An 18,866-nucleotide genomic window follows, 5' to 3' on the forward strand; every position below is an offset into this window, starting at 1 on the left:
GGGCAAAAGAAGTAGTAGAGTCAAATGTTAAGAAAGTATTCAAGAAGTATTTCACTTTCCTTCAAATATTAGTAAAAACAGTACAGTTACAATGATCAATACAACTGCTGTTCCATGTCAGGGTCAGGAATTCAAGAGAGAATGATAGGCAGAAAAGCTTATGGACCCCAGATAAAGATCACAGTGTCTCCTCAGCTCTAGCTAAAGTTGCTCTGCAGTATGTGATTCCTCTTTATCATATAACTGAATTTTGTTTAATGGAAAGAGAAAAGTTAGATTTGTCAGTGAAGTCTTAAATACTGGAACTAGTATGTTAATGAGTGTGCATGAGGCAGATACATACATAACCAAAATTTTTTGCCTTGCAACCATAAAACATTAAAATATTTTGAATGTATCCTTTAATGGCTCATGTGTTACATTCTTTGTTTTAATACTGCAAAGTAATCAGTGGAAAATCTTAAAATATTAAGAGAACAGAAAAATAATTTGTTGTTCTGCCCTAATTTTTGTAGCTTTATGAACAAATTCTAGCTGAAAATGAAAAGCTGAAAGCACAGCTACATGATACAAATATGGAACTGACCGATCTTAAATTACAATTGGAAAAGGCTACCCAGGTTTGTACTTTTTCTCTATGTTACCCTAAAAAAAAATGGTTTTGATTTATTCTGTCTAAAAAATTAGATTGAAATATTCTCAGGTGTTTCTTCAAAACATGAGTTTGGTTACTGATAATACCTTATTAATAAGGAATCAAAATAATACAGATTACTGATAACTTCACTTCTTTCTACAATAAATTAAAAATACAGAAATAAAACCTTGTAACGGAAAGTTAAAATATTTTTAAGCCAAAAATACCTATGTTGTGATACATAAAGGGCTTAAATGCTTATTTCTAGCATACCAAATGCAGCAAGGTATTAAAAGTATCTATGCAGAATCTTCTTAAAGCCATTAAAAAATTTTATAATCATTTTTATTCATTATAAATATTTCCTGTTTGTTCCCCAAATTAATTTGATATACTAATGCTGGAAGAAAATAGTTTGTCATTAATTCTTTTTACTTACCTTCTTTGCAGCAGCCTACAGGAGACCATTTTAGACAAGAAAATTGAGATAGCCAAGCAAAATTCACAACCATACACATATGATCTAGGCTATGTATGATCTAGGAATTTTTTTCCCAAGCTTTTTCCATGGAATGTGGGAGATAATAATCGTAGGAGATAGTAGTAGGCACATTCCTTCCTCATTCTCCACCCGTCCCCCTTAAAAGAAGTAGTTTTGTGACCCAACTATTTCATGGGAAATACTATACTACATCTTAGAGATTTTAGAGGTTACTATTCATGAGTTAAAAGGCACGAAACAGTCCTGTAATTTTTAAGAAAACAAACTTGTTTAATTTTAACATAAGACTTTGTAGTATAAACATATTTCTGCAGTTCAGCTTTTGGAATCCAGTTTTAAATCACTCATCTAGAAATGACATCTTTGGTTCTATAAATGAGACTGTATACAGTCTTCGGGCATTCTTTTACATTCATCTTTTTTATAATTTTTTAAGTTAACTCTCTATGTTGAACTTACACTGGTTACCAGGTCCCCTTTTTATTGTTGTTAACAGCTATTGCATTGTAAAGCAGTTGTTTATGCACAATGGAGCCTTTGCTGAAATTCCAGGCATTAAGCTAACCTTAAGAAGTTAAGAAGGCTCTACAGATTCCATCAGTTGATGCAAGTTTACTATAAAGATACACAGAGAATTAAGTCAGAACGAGAACATGTTTCATGGTGAGGTGTCATAAAAACTTGGAATGTCATTCAAGTTACAACTTGCTGGGGTAACTTAGACTTCCTGGTAAACTGGAAAATCATCATTCTTTGGGTTGCATTAGTAGCTTCGTGAGCCTCCTCACACAAAAATACAATAACAAGTTTTCTGAAAATAGTTCTAGCTCCAGAGATCTGATCATAATGTTTTCTAAATAAAAATGTCCACTGCTTTTAAAAAAAAAAAAAAATGTCCACTGCTTCATACTGCTGTGTCCTGTCAATATGGTGAGTCAGCTAATCTGTGCTTTTACTGCTTACTACCTTCTCCATTTCTCTGCTCTTCTCCCTACCCTGCTGTCATTTAATTCTTCCTAGATGTCTCTCTCAAAGTCTACAGCTGAGGGGATCTGAAAGAATTAGCCAGTTATTATCAGCGTGGAGCAGTCCTGTTAGTGACCATTTAATAGGACACTGGACAACCTAGAGCAAGTTGCCTTTGGGTCATGTACCAATTTCTGATCCTATGGATTATGGCCAGGAAAACAAATTACTATTAATGGGCTTAGCAAGCATTCTGAGTACCGTACCCAGTATACTGAATGAATGATGGAAGGGGTAATTCAGAGTATAAAATATTCAGAGTTAATATCTTAGTTGGAAAAACTATGTAAAATTTTAAAACTGTGTTTTTAAAATTTAAGGGTACATGTAAAAGCAAAACTGATAAACATTAAACTTTTTGTTCAGTTTTCGAGTATTTATCCTGAGCATCTAAGTCTACTATAAATCATGCCACCTGACTTTTTTTTTTTTTTTAAGATTTTATTTATTTATTTGTCAGAGATCACAAGCAAGCAGAGAGGCAGGCAGAGAGAGAGGGGGGGAAGCGGGTTCCCCGCTAAGCAGAGAGCCCGATGCAGGACTTGATCCCAGGACCCTGAGATCATGACCTGAGCCGAAGGCAGAGGCTTAACCCTCTAAGCCACCCAGGCGTCCCATGCCACCTGATTTTTATATTTTTGGGGGGACATTACTTCCATAACTGTTCATGGTTATACATAATGGTAGCAGTTTGACAGTTGCATGGAGTTTTTTCCAAGGGAATTATCATCTTATCCATAGTGTGTTTGGTAATACTTGGCCAAGGGACTCTAAAATCCTTGAATCCTCCTTCATCCAGCCACCCTCCTTCCTGTAGTCTCCAGCGGAGGGAAGTAGACTGTTTACCAGGATCCAGTTTGATGAATAATACTTTGTCAAATGTCAGTTCACTAGATTCACTAATTATTATTTTAACAGCTTTAACTAGAATTATTAACCAGAAATACTAACTAAAGTTGATTTTTTTAACCTAAGAAATTATCAGGTGAATCATAAAATAGCTAAAATGTTCCTATATGAAGAAAAAAATCCTCAAAAAATGCTAATTTTCCACCTAAAATTTTATTGACTTACATGTAATGGCAGTGTTTGAGCTATTTTTGAATTCTTCTGGGTGCTTTTGAATGTCATTTTTAAATTATTCACTCTTTTTTTTTTTTACCCCAAGTAATTTCTGCACCTAGCATGGGGCTCAAACTCACAATCCTGAGATCAAGAGGTCCATGCTGTTGTGATGGAGCTATCCAGACACCCCTGCATTTTTCAGTCTTTAAAGCATTTTTAGGATTCATTTGCAGAACCTCAAGGGGCATATTAGCCTTTGTTTTATATTTTTGGCAGTTAAATATAAATACAGATTTGAAAACATCAAAAAGAAATCAGAATTAGCTGAAAAGTCTCATCATACTTGAAATTCTGAATTTGATTTCTAACAAGTAATTAAAATACATTGATTTTTATTTTTCCAGAAAGAATAAGCACAAAAGCATAAAACAATTTAAAACAACAGGGAAAAGGAAGGACCCCTGGCCATGATTAGATCTTTAAATTTTATGTATCATAACCATAAAAAAGAAGTTATGAAAAGATTAAAAAGTAACTTGGTAATTGGCCTTGATCAGACTAAAGTATGAATGCTGAGATAGTTGACAGAATAGAAAATTACATAAACATTTAGGATGCTGACTGGCTCAGTCAGTAGAGCACAACTGTTGTTCTTGGGGTTGTAGGTTCGAGCCCCAGGTTGGGTGTAGAGATTACTTAAAAATAAAATTTAAAAAGAAAAAATATATATTTAAATTAATGATGAAATAAATATATTTTTAAGTAGATTTTGTGGTTAATAGTCACAAAAAAGCATTTTGTTAAAGTTGTCAATTGGTAAAATTCAGCAAATTCACTTTTGGGAAATGAGTCGTTTGATGGTTTTTATAGGAAACTGACCAGGCATCCCGAGGGGGATATATGATAGAAGTCGGTGTAAGAACTAGGATACCAGGGCGCCTGGGTGGCTCAGTGGGTTAAAGCCTCTGCCTTCAGCTCAGGTCATGATCCCGGGGTCCTGAGATCGAGCCCCGAATTGGGTTCTCTGCTCAGCAGGGAGCCTGCTTCCCTTCCTCTCTCTCCGCCTGCCTCTCTGCCTACTTGTGATCTCTGTCAAATAAAATAAAACCTTAAAAAAAAGAGAATCTAAAAGAACTAGGATACCACTTGTTTTTTGTTTTTGTTTTTGTTTTTAAGATTTTATTTATTTATTTGAGAGAGAGTAAGAGAGAGAGTATAAGTGGGAGGACGAGCAGGGAGAAAAGCAGACTCCCTGCTGAGCAAGGAGCCCAATATGGGGCTTGATCCCAGAACCCTGAGATCATGACCTGAGCCGAAGTCAGGCATTTTAACCACCTGAGCCACTCAGGTACCCCTAGGATACCACTTCTTTTTAACCGGCCCTTCACTCCGAATCCACATGCAGAGCCTTCAGGTAGTGCTTTAACATGTGGTTTAAAATTCCAAGAGTCCTTTTCTATCTCCCAAATCTCAGGATTTTGTCAACTTTGAGTTGATAGCATAGTACAGGAAAGGAAAAATGAGAGCCCTAAATTCACCAGAAGAAGAAAAGCTTTATAGCTAGGATTTCTTATAAGTGACAGGGGGTGTAAACTTTCTTAGTTTTTTGGAGGATGGATGATTGGAAAAGAAAACTCTAGATAGAGAGGGAGGAATATGAAGCTGTGATAGACAACAGAATTTAGGCCAGTTTACTGGCTTGGCTCCTTGGATGCTCACTTATCCCAGTCCCAGGTACCTTTCAGTCAAGGTCCTAGAATCTGACCATTCAGATTAGCTACTCCTCCTAGTGATGTGCAAGAGAGACCTTGAGCATCGGAGAGGAAACTCTAGGATGTTTTTTATTTTGGTCCACGGTACTTATCCATCCTTAGCCCCTACTATACTATGCACAGACCTGAGGAAAAGTCATGGGTAGACCATGAGAGCTGTGGAGACCATTCTATTTCTAAGCATTCCTTTAACTCTTTCTTGTTTCAACACAAAATTATTTTCTCTTTTCTTTACCTGAATGTTGTGATGTATTTGAAAACCACTAGAGGAGACACTGTGGGCCTCCTTCAGCTTCACCCACCCTTCCTTTATTGCACTTAATCCCTTTTCTATTTCTTACTTTATTACAGAGACAAGAAAGGTTTGCTGATAGGTCACTATTAGAAATGGAAAAAAGGGTAAGTATCCATTTTATTGAATAGTCATTTTACCCCTTTATTGTTTTACATAAGCAATAGTAGGGCTTTTTGTTTTCTTTTAGTTTTATTTTTGTGAATGGTAGTTTTTGTTAGTATAGATTAATACTAATTTAATTGGGAATGTTTTCTGGTTTATCTTCTTTATACAGTTCTGTGAGATCTCTCTAGGTGTGAAATTACCTTACCTCTCTAAGTATTAAGACTTAATTTACCATGTTATTCTTTTAACAGATTAAAAAAATGATCTTTGCCTTGATTCTGAAAGTGTAGACATTGTGATAGTGAATCTGATGTTTTTGAAACGCCATTTATCTCTCTTTGTTTTTCTGTGGTGGTATACTTAAAACATTTTGATCGTGCATACATTTAGTTTAATTCTTTGGAAAATTTAAATCCATTCTTAAAGTTTGTAAAGATTCTAAGGACATCAAATTCTCAAATTTCTTTTAAGGTTAATGATACTTTACTTAATTTTGAATTTAAATACTTAAATAGCATATTTTAAACAAAAAATTAATTACTAGAAAAGCCTTTTGCCCTTTTTTATGTCTTTCTGTAATTTTTTATTTGACAATGATATATTTACCTGTATTTCTCAATTTATTATAGTTACTACTCAGAGGTCTGGCAGTGGCCATAGGAAGAACTCTACCAGTTTAGTCTGAGTAGTTGATAATGTATAAATGATCAAAAGTTAAAGGGGAAAAAAAAAGTTAAAGAAAAAGAGTATCTGTTAGTCCAAGTGACTAGGGCTAGACCTACAGAGTTTTAGCTGGACAGGAAAGTACATCCTGGGTAGCTAGGACAAAGAATAAATAATCAGGAGCAGCTGATAAAACATCTTCCTCCATTCTGTTATAAAAATAGCCAATTTACCTTCTGAGCAAAAAAATAAAGAGAGAAATTATGTCTGTCCTTTTTTTTTTATTTGACTGAGAGAGATCACAAGTAGGCAGAAAGGCAGGTAGAGAAAGAGGGAGCAAGTAAGCTCCCTGCTGAGCTGGGAGCCCAATGCGGGGCTCGATCCCAGGACCCTGAGATCATGACCTGAGCTGAAGGCAGAGGCTTTAACCCACTGAGCCACCCAGGCGCCCCTATCTGTCCTTTTTTATCTAGGCTTGTGCACACATGGTATACATGTTGATACTCCGACGATACTCCGACGGTCTCACCTGACCTTTGTCTGCCTGTCAAATGCAAATAAATTACAAAGTAGCTAGTTTACTTTCAACTTAACAGACATTAGTAATCATAGTATTAATAATAACTGCTAATCACATTTATTCAGCACCCTAATGTTCCAGGCAAGTACCGGGCTAAGCACTTCACCTGTATTTTCTCTTAACCATATTTTTTTATGTTAGTAAGTTTGTCAAAACAGAAGAAATTGCCTACAACTTTATAGCTGCCGATTTGGCAGCGAGACAGTTTGGTATAGTGTTCCTGTCTTGCTTTACCAGAATAGTTAAAATCTTGAAGGTGCCTAATACAATAGAGGATGATGAGACAGAAGGAAATACACTATTTATAAGATTTCACCAAGTTATGAGGATCAAATATGATGGTGTATATCCTACTGTTTTGGGAAGTGCAGTGGTTTTTATGAATAGTCATGGCTGTATTATTAACTAGGAGAAAGTTCTTTTTTCATAGAAGATAACATTTTTCTCTATATAATAGTGTTTAAACCAGCTATTACTAGAATAACATGTACTTAAAAGACTTTGAGTAGGATTCCATCTACTTTTTACATTACGTAATCTAAAAACATTAACATTTACAGTAAATGTACTGCTTTACTAAATATCAACATTAATTATTAATCTGGGAAAGAATGTCTTGGAAATTCATAGTGATTAAACTAAATTTAAATGGTTTGTATCTGAAAGGTGACCGGCAAGAGTCAGTATCTTCTGGGCGGTATGACCTAACAACCAAAGTTTTGTAGCACATTAATTACCGCTGCTTGCTTTTTGCGTAACACCCTAGAATGCTTTTTATTTAGGGGAGAGTAAAACCATACACTGCAGTAATGTATGTTGCCTTTGCCTGTCACTCTTTGAAAGGAGGTACTTTACAATAAGTGCTGCAGGTGCTTCTTCATCAGATTCACTGCGTTAATGCTTCACACAGTATCGACCCAGATACAGAGCTATAAAGTCAATTGGATAAATAATGGCTAGGAAACATTGTAGGTGGAGGAGCTGAACCTTCTCTTAGATTCTTTTGAAATTTTAAACTACACTTATTTTAGGCATGTTTGCTGCTTGCGTTTCTGCTTCTGTCACTGTAGAATAATTGCATCTATGTGTGGTTTTTTTTCTGTTCTATGTGATCTTGAATATTGAATTCAATATTCTTGAATATTGGTTTATTCCTAAGTTTTAATGTAAACTAAAAAATATATATATTTTGAATATGTTATGTAGCATCTTACTAGAAAGTCAAAGCTTGAAGAAAGAGATTATAGAAGTTAATAAAAATAATAATCTTCGTATTTACTTCTCTCAAAATTTGGAAAGCTCTTTACACATCACTGGCATCACATCTTTTTCCACACTGCTCCTGATTTGATTTTTGACTCTATACAGTGCCACTCTTTCACAGTTTAGAAGAAAATTAAGAATATAATAATTAACATGATTAATATTGGTACCTTAAATTGATCTAGGAACGAAGAGCTCTAGAAAGAAGAATATCTGAAATGGAAGAAGAGCTCAAAGTAAGTAAACCGTGCTCCCTACTTACAAGAGATAGTGCTGTTTATCAACTCAGGTGTTACAGTAGGCTTATAGATACTATGTTTTCGTTAATTGTTCTCAGTACTGATAACTGTTATTTGTGAATTATTGGTATCTTGTGCTTCTCTTCTTTCTAAATCCAGGTTTTAGGTGATCTAGGAGAACATTTATAATTCAGATCATTTTGCAATCTCTTTTGATGTTTAGGTACAGAAGAAGTTAGACAGTAATGACTATAAGATTCAGGATTTATTATTAATTCTTCACATTTCACATACTCTGTTTCTTGGAGAGCAAATAGTGGAGGGGTTATCAATCAAAAATACTTTTCTTTGAAAATAAAGGACGTTACAGTAGTGGATGAGCAGAGCTATGTTTTATTGAACTGTGAATTACCTGCGGAAGTAGCTGTTTGTTTTGAATGTTGGAAGGAACCCTCTTTTCAGGTGAAAAAATAACATAGTTAATTGATTGCCTTTTATTGTATTATCTTGCATAACATATCTTTTATGAATTAATAAACTGATACATAGGAAAATGTGACCATAGAATTAGAATTTAAATATTTAATTATTGTATTACTGAATTTGGTTCCTTATTAAAACATTATCATTGAATGGTTTTGCAGACAAAGTTTTTGGAAATTTTTATGTATTTTGTTTGCTATGGAATTTTAGGACTACTATTTACCTTTGCAAATCTCATGGAGTGAATATCCTTACAGTCAAGACTCTTAATTTTTTTCTTCTTATGTTCAGTATCTGTGATTCTTTGTGTTTTTCCATTTTCTTATCTTTTTATTTTCTATTTCTTATGTTCTAATTCCTGCAGAACCTGCATCAAATAAAGCAAATTCAAACTCTGAGAGAGTTAAATGAGCGACTGCTGACTGAGAATAGGGCCTTGACAAGAGTGGTAGCCAAGCGCTCAGGGTTCTGTAGGCATCTGCAGTCTGTGAACCTATAATTTATAGTTTCATCATTTCTTCTTGGTAGAGCCAGGCAGGTGTTTTTGTATTAGTAAGCGTGTCTTAAGCTCACTTTTACAAATTAATGCCATTGTGTCTGAAGCTTATCATATAACTGTTAATTATGCATGGCTTCTCAGAATGTTAGAAAGTGTCACTAATGATATATTCCAACTGATAAACTACAATAAATTTAGGAAATGATTTAGGGATTTAAAGACTTGTCTGCACTTTTGCAAGGCTTGTGCACTTTTTTGGCTCTACAGATATTTTAGGGATTAAATTTTTAAATATAATTTTAAAATTCTTTATTAGAAAGAAAATGGAACATAAGCAGTATAACATTTGACATATAATTAATACATTGAAGCTGAAGATTAAGCATGCTTTACCTATTTTTCAAAATAATACCATTTTCAGTGAGAACCACTTTAGTTAATATTCACTCAGTTCTTTATTACAGAGGTATCCTAATACATAAACTTACTGTATTTTATACCCATATATTGTGAACACAAGAATTGATTGGTTCCACATAAAGTTAAACTCTTCATAAAGATTTTGCTTAACGTAATTTTGCCAAGTAGAAGTTACATGCTTCTATCTAATTTTACAACCAAGTACATTTTGATAACTGAGGAGAGATATTGGAAAGATATTTTAAATACCTTGCAAAGTGTGTTTTAATGCCCAAAATATAAGCTGTTCCACTTCCTAGCAAATCTGGCAGATCACATATGATTTAATTCATTCTTAGTGGAAAATCCAGTTTACTTGTAACATTTCTACCCCCTCCTTCAGTTTGACTATAAAATAGAAAATAGATGATGTGAAGATTTGAGGATGTGGAAATGTGTTTTTTTGTTCCAAATACTGGTGGTTTTTTCAGTGCTTAGATATTTTCACAAATACAGACTGACTACTTTGGCTTATACTCTCCTAATAATAGTAATAATTATTATAATTTAATGAGCATCTGTCTTGGATCACACATTGTACTACCTGCTTAAACTTGGTATTACAGGTGAATCCTTTAAGGAATTTTAATAATTTAGAACAAGTCTAACTTCCTCAGAACTTTGCTAAATAGGCTGGTTTCCTTGTGGAATAGTAGTAAGTACTATGGATTGAGATCTGATGTAAATAAAGTAAAAGGCCTTGGTTTAGGTGCTGACAGGAAGTCTTAGAGGAACTCCCTTTGAGAGCCCATCCTAACAAAAACAGGCTTCATTTTCTTGGCTGCTCTAATATGGTGTGCTTGTGAGTCATAATAGCAAGTGATTTAGTACATTCCAGTTGTTAACTTTGGGAGAATAAACTTTTAATTCCATCATTTATTAAACTAATTAGCTTCACAAATCAAGTTTTTTCTTTCATATATGTTCTAGCCACTACAAATTTATATAACTGACAAAGCTTGTTCATGTGTCTTGTGGTGAAAACGTAAAATTTATTAAGAATAACATTGTATCTTCTTATTGAAGTAAAACTTTTCCTTTTATTTTTCTTCTCACAGATGTTACCAGACCTAAAAGCAGACAACCAGAGGCTAAAGGATGAAAATGGGGCCTTGATTAGAGTTATAAGCAAACTTTCCAAATAAAAAGCAGCAAATAATGGAATTGCACATATTAGCAACCCAGTGGACCATAACTGACAGTCACTGGAAGCCTGGGAAGAATCCTTGGAGACTGTCATTTTTGGATATCCTGCCAAATGCCCTCTTATCTAGGAATTTTGTTTAATTTTCTGTTTTGTTTTTTTTTTTTCTTGTGTCAAGACCATTGTTTCATGTTAATGCAGCTGCTGAGAAGATTTTTTTTTTAATGACTGAGAAAACTTGTTTACAGCTCCAGCATATAAGGAAAGTGTTCAAGGCCAGATATGCCTCAGATATTTAACCAGTAAGCCTTAGTTGTACATAAATACTTTTGTGTCAACAAAAACTTTCAGCTCTCACAGAAGACAGTTATTCAACATTTTTTGATGTGCCACAGTTTCCAGTTTTTCGATATTTAATTTTTTGCTTTACATCTAAGTTTGGGTTTGTATTTTTTTCCTTCTAACTCTTCATGTGGCAGACTCTTCTATGTTTTCACAGCTTTCTTATTTACAGAAAAGAACACTCATTCTTCAGATACCATTGTTATGTATTAGGATCATGCTGTTTTGTCTTCCACCTGAAACTGAACTGCTTGGTGGAACATTGGCTTTCACTGTTTGTGCAATATGCATTTATTTCTTATATGAATGCTTTAAAGTCAATTGAGATTAGATTCTTTTAAGTCCTGTTTTCTGCCTTCATTGGTCACTTCTTTGTTTCTGTTTTTTATTATTGTAGTATAAGATGTTAGATTCTGTAATCTTCACATTCATTTTAGCAGGTACTGAGTAATGCTGTATATATAAATAAGTGTATTGTTTTGATTTTTAGACCACCACATGGCATGCTTGAGAATTTCCTTATTTCAAATGTCTGTTAATGCAAAGTAGGCTACTCCATAATAGTGTTAAAACAAAATTTGCTAACAATGTGATATAAAGACTTTTAAAAGTAGCACATTATATGGAGCCCTATCTTTACAAAAGTTTTCTACTGTAAAGTGCTTTTACTTTTATTTCCAGTTTTCATTTGATAGTATTCAACCACAATTCAAGTTGCATAAGATAATTGCTTCACATTTCACATACCTATATTTATCTGAGTGCTGTCTAAAACTGTTGTGCTAGCCAAAGTAATGCTATGAAATCATTTGCAGACTTAACCCATGAGTTAATGTTAAATGCACTGTTTTTGCCATGTGAAGAGGCATTGACTTTGATACCACCATCATGTTCAGACCATTTTATACATTTCAGTGGCCTTTTTAAAAAAAAAAAAGAAAGAAAGAAAAAGAAGAAAAAAAAAAACAGAACAAAGTACATAGTGAAGATGGCTTTTATTTGGACAAATAGCTTTTATATTTTCATCAAACCATGCAAAAAACTATTACATCTTTCTGGCACATAACTGTCTCCTTAACCACTGAACAGTTCAGCCATTTGAATAAATTGTACATCATAAAGCTTATAGTAGCTAATTGTATTATGGATTGTATTGTATACTATATTAAATGTGAATTTGTACCCCTTCATTTTAAAAGGTCATTGTGTTCTACTGCCTATTTTAGATTACTTTGGGGCTGGGATAGGGTGTTTTGGTAAGCAGGATTTTAAGTCCTCTTTCTCTTGATTGGTTTTATGAAGATATAAGGTTATGCTCTTACTACCAAGCTCAGGATTCTTGATTTTTAAAGGTACAAGGATAGTTATGGGAATTTTATTTTTGGTTATATTTGAACTGTATGAATGGTGGGTCTGAATATAGAGAATTTCCATGGTCTTATGTGGACATAAAATATACAGATAATTGATCAGTTTGAGTGACTGCAACATGTTCTGGTTGCACAACAGTTAGGCATGCTAAGGATTATATTTGTGAAGTTTGGATGCCTGTGAAGAATGATTAAATACATGTTTCTAATATTTTAGTGTTTTGTATTTAGGTTATTTATTCTTTGTATCTAAAACTGAACAGCTACTGTGCTATATTGATTTTATTGGTAGTATTGAGCAGACCTTGTTTCTGCATGAAACTAGTTGCAAAACCCACTATTTTGGAAATAAAAATGTATTTTGACATATACAAATAAAATGAATAAAACTATTTTAAATGTGTGACCTTTTACTGAAGACATTTAAATTTGTTCTGAGATATTTAAATTCTGCATGGGTATTTTTTCACTAATTGCTTTACTTGGATTCCAGTTTGGATAATTTCTGAAATTGTAATTTTGTGATAATTTGCACAGCATTGTACATGCACATCTGTAAATGCAGTCTTAATTGCCATATTTATGCAATCTGTGTACCAATTTGGACAAATGTTTATATATTTTACATAAAGCTGTCTGTATGCAGAATCTGAGAACTAGTTTTTTTATAATAAGTGGGTAAAAAATAATAACAGTAAGTCTGAAGATAGTAGATTTGTAGCGCAAGATTTCATTTACATAAACATTTTGTGGTTTCTAAATTAAACATGTGCTTTTTTTCTTAGCTGTATACATGGGCTTGGGAATACATATAAAGATAATATTCCATTGAGATGTAAACTATTAGTTCGTTCTTCAGCCTAGGTTTGTCCAAAGTTCAATCCCCCATCTACTGACACATCCATAACTATGTAACTATCATAGGCGGCACTTTCAGTTTGGGAACTTTGGTAGAGGATGTGTAGTAAGCCTATGTTTAACTAAATTCAACAAGAACTGAATTCTGTTCTTTCTGTTTCCAGTACTTTACCGTACGAGTGTTCACAGATGAAAGATACTGCTGCTATTTGTCCTCCATAAAAGAATTTCACATGCCAGTAATTCAAAGCCAAATGAAAAGCAGCTATCGAACTGTGTTGGAGAGCATTCATATAAAAAGTAGATACTCACCAATCCATTAGGCTACTTTATTCTTTCGCTTAAAGGTTTATTATCACCTAGTCTTTCCTGGCTAATCTGAAACAGTCACGACACTCAGTGTCCACACTCACTGAGTCTGCTGTCGTAAGAAGCAAATAATCCAGAAGGCCAAATTCTCTCTAGCCTAGGACCATGTATTTCCCACAGGACATAATAGCCCTGTGGTTTGTCCTTCACTCTGCTTCATGCTAAGCAGAATACAGAGCAGACCCTATTAACAATTATTAACTATCCATTAGTGAAAACCTTTGGCTGTGAAGATGAAGGCTGACTAATAAGCAATCTTCACTGGTGTCCACGTTGTACACGGTATGTGGGCTCTGTGAGTATGCATGTACGACGGGTGTAATGTGCAGTCCAAAAGATTTGTTGGTAAAGAATAAAATTGTTTTTCCTATTTATCTCATAACTCTAACTAAATACATTTCTTGACTTTGATTTTGGAAAGGTTCTCTGGGGTTAAGTGCTGTGTAAACAACAGATTGCTCTTTCTCTGAGGTAAGTGACACAGAGTGTCATATTTCTGTTCCTTGCCTTCAGAATGACCAGATGACAAAGTAATAAATTTAAAAACATAGGAGTCAGAAGTTTAAGATTCTATAATGTAACAGTAATAATTCTCTAATTACTGTAATTTTATTACAAGTGTTTTAAAGTTTATTTTAAGTAAGCTTTTTTGAGGCAGCCTGTCACCACTTGTCATACTTGAATCCCAATAAATATACAGGTTACAAAAATTAACTATATTTTCACTTTAAAAGGCTAATGAAAAAGAAGGGGGAAATGTTTAAGAATCATAAATATTAGTAGATTTTGTCCTAAATAATATACAGTTAATAGGGCCTGTACTTTGTGCTTTTCTGTCTGGGAGACTGGTAGCAGAGAAAAAAAGAAATTACCTTCTCCCCTTCCTCACATTCTGTTTTTCTTACAGGTCTGATTTGGTACAAATCCATTTCAGTTGGATATCTCATTTGATCTGTACAACAGGCTGCATAAATAAAGTCTGTGTCCATTTTATAGGTGAGAAACCTGAGATGTATAGATCATTAACTGATTTAACATTCCAAACTTAATACAAAGCAGAGCTCTTACCCAAACTTGATTGTAGTTGGCATTGTTTTTCCCATCTTTTTAAATTTTTTTTTAAAGATTTTATTTATTTATTTGTCAGAGGGAGAGCGAGAAAGCGAGCAGAGGCAGAGGGAGAAGCAGGCTCCCTGCTGAGCAAGGAGCCCGATGTGGGACTCGGTCCCAGGACACTGGGATCATGACCTGAGCCAAAGGCAGCTGCTTAACCAACTGAGCCACCCAGGTGCCCCCCCCCCGCCCCATCTTTTAATCCAGGACTTTTTCTGCTATTATCAGTTAGTTTAGTTTTATTTTTTATTTGCATGAAATTGCAGAAGTTACCTGCAAGCCTATTTCATATGTCTCGGCTTAAAATAAGGACAGCATTTCTTGATTTTTTTTTTTTTTTTGCATTCTTTAATTCTACATCCTCATCCCCACACTCACTAAATTTCTCATCTCCTTAGAACCTGTTATTACTAAACCATTCTGCCCTATAATGGGATTTTTTTTAAATGAATGCTTTAAAGTTCATGCAGCTAGTTGATGCCCTGATGCAAATTCTAACTGTATCTGGTAGACCATCAAGTTTTTAAAGATATCTTCACATACCCACATGGGAAAGAACTGCATTCTTAAAAAGTAGACATTTTTAGTTGGTGATTGGAGCTTAATTCCCAACTTTTTTAATCCCAAGTAAAATAGGCAATATTAATAGTGCTATGGTTTTAGCAGCATATTTTGCTCCCCAGTGAAAATCTGTGGGATGTCAGTATATAACATGAAAATTGTATTTACATTAACCCAGATATGACCTCACCCCAAAGGAAAGTACTCAAAATAAGCCTAAGACAGTAGCATGACAACAGCATGATTTTCTTACTTGTTACTTAGATTCTATGTTTTTAAACACTTGACAAGAAAAGAGTTTTGAATTCATTCAGATCTCCATGTAAACCTTAGTTTCACCACTTTATGACTGTGTGGCACTGGTCAAATTAACCATCTGGGGTCAATTTCTTCAGGTTAATGATGTATCTGTATAAAGTGTGTTGAATACTTGTAGAGTTCAGTAGATATATGCTCAAAATTGCAATTATTATTACTTTAAAGAAATTACAGTGACTTTCTGAAAGTACTAATATACTTGGGAATGGAATTTATTTTTGTTAAGATTGTTTGATAATGTCAGCATATTTCCAGAGAAGCTTGTAACATTTTTTAAAGATCTATCCATTTATTTTAGAGAGAGTGAGGGGAGGGGCAGAGAGAGGGAGAGATCCTCAAGCCAACTCCCTGCTGAGCCCAGAGCCCCACATGGGACTCAATTTCATGACCCTGAGATTATGGCCCAGAGAAACTTGTAGTAGTTAAAATTTTAATTGTTTCTAATTAGAATATATTAAAATGAAATTTTGGAACGATTTACCCAGTTACCATAAACAGCTGATTTTTTACTCTAGGGTCAGTAAGAAAGATATGTAAGAGGTGGATTTCAGAGGACTTCCTTCAACCATTGCAAAGAAGGAAAAGGTATACCTCTCTAACCATGCCACATATGTGCCAACAGATTCCATGGACACTGGCTCTAGTGGTGTAAATCTAATCCATTATGGATTGCAGTTGCTGTTAGCAAAGAGGTATGGGGGAAAGTGACAGAATTTATATATATGACATGAAAATTTATTTGCCATAGAAGAGGCAGGTGGTAAGTATGGGCCAGTAAATGTTTTAATACTTGTAATAATTGCTAACTGAACATAATAAAAAATTAATTTTAAAAAAACTGCTATTCAGTAGTTGTTTTCCTTAAGATTTATAGTTGTTGGAATGTCAAGATCATCACTAATTTTGGATTCTTTTAAAGTTTGCATGGTGCTTTTCATAAGATGTCCTCTGGTCATCTCGGTTGTTTATTAACCTTCAGAGGTTAATGATGTTCTGCATAAGAGCTGTATTACTTTATTTATCCTTTGTCTGAAATTTATAGTCCTGTCTCTTATTCTTACTCAATACCAGACTATACATCTATCTAGTACTTGCTTTACTGTAACCAGCAGTAGAAAAACCAGAGGGAAGGCAGCTAAATTTTACTATTTTCTGTGTACCACACACTGTACTTATCTTGGTTTTGTGGTTCAAAAAAAATTTTTTTTAAGCTGTTTCTTTTATTTTGCTCTAATGTGAGCCCCTTGAAAGAACAGGGTCTTTTTCATTTTTGTCTCAGCACTTAGCCTAGTGCCTTACACATAGTCAGTGTTTGCTGAATGTTTTTAAAAAGGAACAAGTAGGGCACCTGGGTAGCTCAGTGGTTAAGCCTCTGCCTTTGGCTCAGGTCATGGTCTCAGGGTCCTGGGATCGAGTCCCGCATCGGGCTCTCTGCTCAGTGGGGAACCTGCTTCCCCCTCTCTCTCTGCCTGCCTCTCTGTCTACCTGTGACCTCTCTCTCTTTCTCTTTCTCTCTCTCTCTCTCTCTCTCAAAATAAATAAATAAATAAAATATTTTTTTGAAAAAATAGGAACAAGTAAACCCAAATAATTAAATTCTGATATACACACTTTGTGGAAGAAGAAATCTCAGCTGACTTCTAGATTTAAGTTTTTTTAAGCTACTAAATATCAACATTCTGATTCCTGCAGACTTTCAGTCATTCAACAAGTTCTTGTTAGCACTTACGTGCCAGCCATTGCCCTATGTGGTGGGCACCCACTTAGAAGCAAAGCAGGCAACAACAAAATCCTTGCCTTTGGAGGTTACATTCAAAGAGTGGGAAGATTGAAAATAGGCAAATGCACTGTGATAGAAGATAAGAGCTATGGAAAAACAAAACAAAACAGGATAAGAATTTCCGGGGATGAAGGAGCAGAGAGCTGCTTAGAGAAGGCCTCACTGAGAAGATGTTTGAGGGGCACCTGGCTGGCTCAGTCGGTAGAATATATGAGTCTTGGTTTCAGGGTTGTAAGTTCCAGCCCCACCTTGGGTATATTTTTAAAAAAAAAAATCTTGCACAACAAACAGGATAGCATTTGAGCCAAAACTGGAAGAAGGAGAGGAGGAAAATACCACCGGTATCCGGGAGAAGAGTGTTTTTGCAGGGAGCAAGGAAAGCAAAGACCCTGAGATGCAGGCGTTCTCGAATGTCTGACTTACAGGCTAGTGTTCCAGCCACGTGAGCAAGAGGAGGAGGAGAGGTCAGAGAGGCAACCAAGAGCTAGATTAGGGACTTCATTTAGAGATGTACCGGCTCTGTACTGTACACTAGCCTTGCTCCTGAGTGATAGACTTGCTTCAACAAACTTATTACTTTATTTATGCCCTTTTGCTAACAATAACTTGTCACTCTTTATAATACAAGCCTGTATACTATTTTTTATTTTAAAAATTAGATAATAAATTTTGAATTAGAATAATCATACTAGAAAACTTAGACTAGGTCTCTTAGAGGGAAACTTAAGTAAATGTAAAAAATTTGCTAAGACTCCTGGCAGCGAAGTTGGAAATGGAAAAACATTATCATAAATGTCAATACTATATAAAAGAAGCATATCAGTTCTTTGGGCAAAATTAATATTTTAGGTCAGTTCTCAAAAGAATTTTTCTCATCAGTTTTACCATTGGTCTGTATACCTATTACATTATCCTCATTTGTGGGGTTTGTTCATTTGTTTTTTGGTGGTAGTATTTCTTTATGTTCAGGTGGTCAGTTCTCATTTCTGCTTTCGATACCAAAATCTAGATTGTAAGATGTGATTCTATAATTGCTAAAATGTTCCCCAAAGGATCAGATTACTTGAATCCCAGTGTGTAGTATCCACCATCTTTCTTGTCCTAGGACTATCCCAGGAATGGTTAGCTTAATCATTTTTCTACAACAGTGGTTCTCAAATAAGAGTCACTTGGTGAGCTTGTTCAGACCCAGCTTGAGCCCCATTCCTACTTCTTTTTTTTTTTTTTTTTTTTTTTTTTTAAAGATTTTATTTATTTGACAGAGAGAGATCACAAGTAGGCAGAGAGGCAGGCAGAGAGAGAGAGAGGAGGAAGCAGGCTCCCTGCTAAGCAGAGAGCCCGATGTGGGACTCGATCCCAGGATCCTGAGATCATGACCTGAGCCGAAGGCAGCGGCTTAACCCACTGAGCCACCCAGGCGCCC

At 34.8% G+C, this 18,866-nt stretch overlaps 1 protein-coding gene across 7 annotated transcripts in view; it reads left to right on the top strand.

Moving 5' to 3' along the window:
- The window catches only part of PPP1R12A (protein phosphatase 1 regulatory subunit 12A), a 148,278-nt gene extending 135,431 nt beyond the window's left edge, over positions 1 to 12,847 (top strand). For 6 of the 7 annotated variants that reach the window (XM_032346911.1, XM_032346916.1, XM_032346915.1 and 3 more), the window contains 4 exons: positions 516 to 620; positions 5,354 to 5,401; positions 8,094 to 8,144; positions 10,647 to 12,847. In XM_032346911.1, coding sequence (XP_032202802.1) covers positions 516 to 620; positions 5,354 to 5,401; positions 8,094 to 8,144; positions 10,647 to 10,733 — 291 coding nt within the window. In that variant the 3' untranslated portion in view covers positions 10,734 to 12,847. Of the gene's footprint in view, positions 1 to 515; positions 621 to 5,353; positions 5,402 to 7,311; positions 7,343 to 8,093; positions 8,145 to 10,646 lie in introns of all 7 variants that reach the window. The other variant, XM_032346913.1, reaches the window with a different exon arrangement.
- Positions 12,848 to 18,866: the final 6,019 nt, after the last annotated feature.

The sequence above is a fragment of the Mustela erminea genome, chromosome 6 (genome assembly GCF_009829155.1).
Source record: "Mustela erminea isolate mMusErm1 chromosome 6, mMusErm1.Pri, whole genome shotgun sequence".
Classification (NCBI taxonomy): domain Eukaryota; kingdom Metazoa; phylum Chordata; class Mammalia; order Carnivora; family Mustelidae; genus Mustela; species Mustela erminea.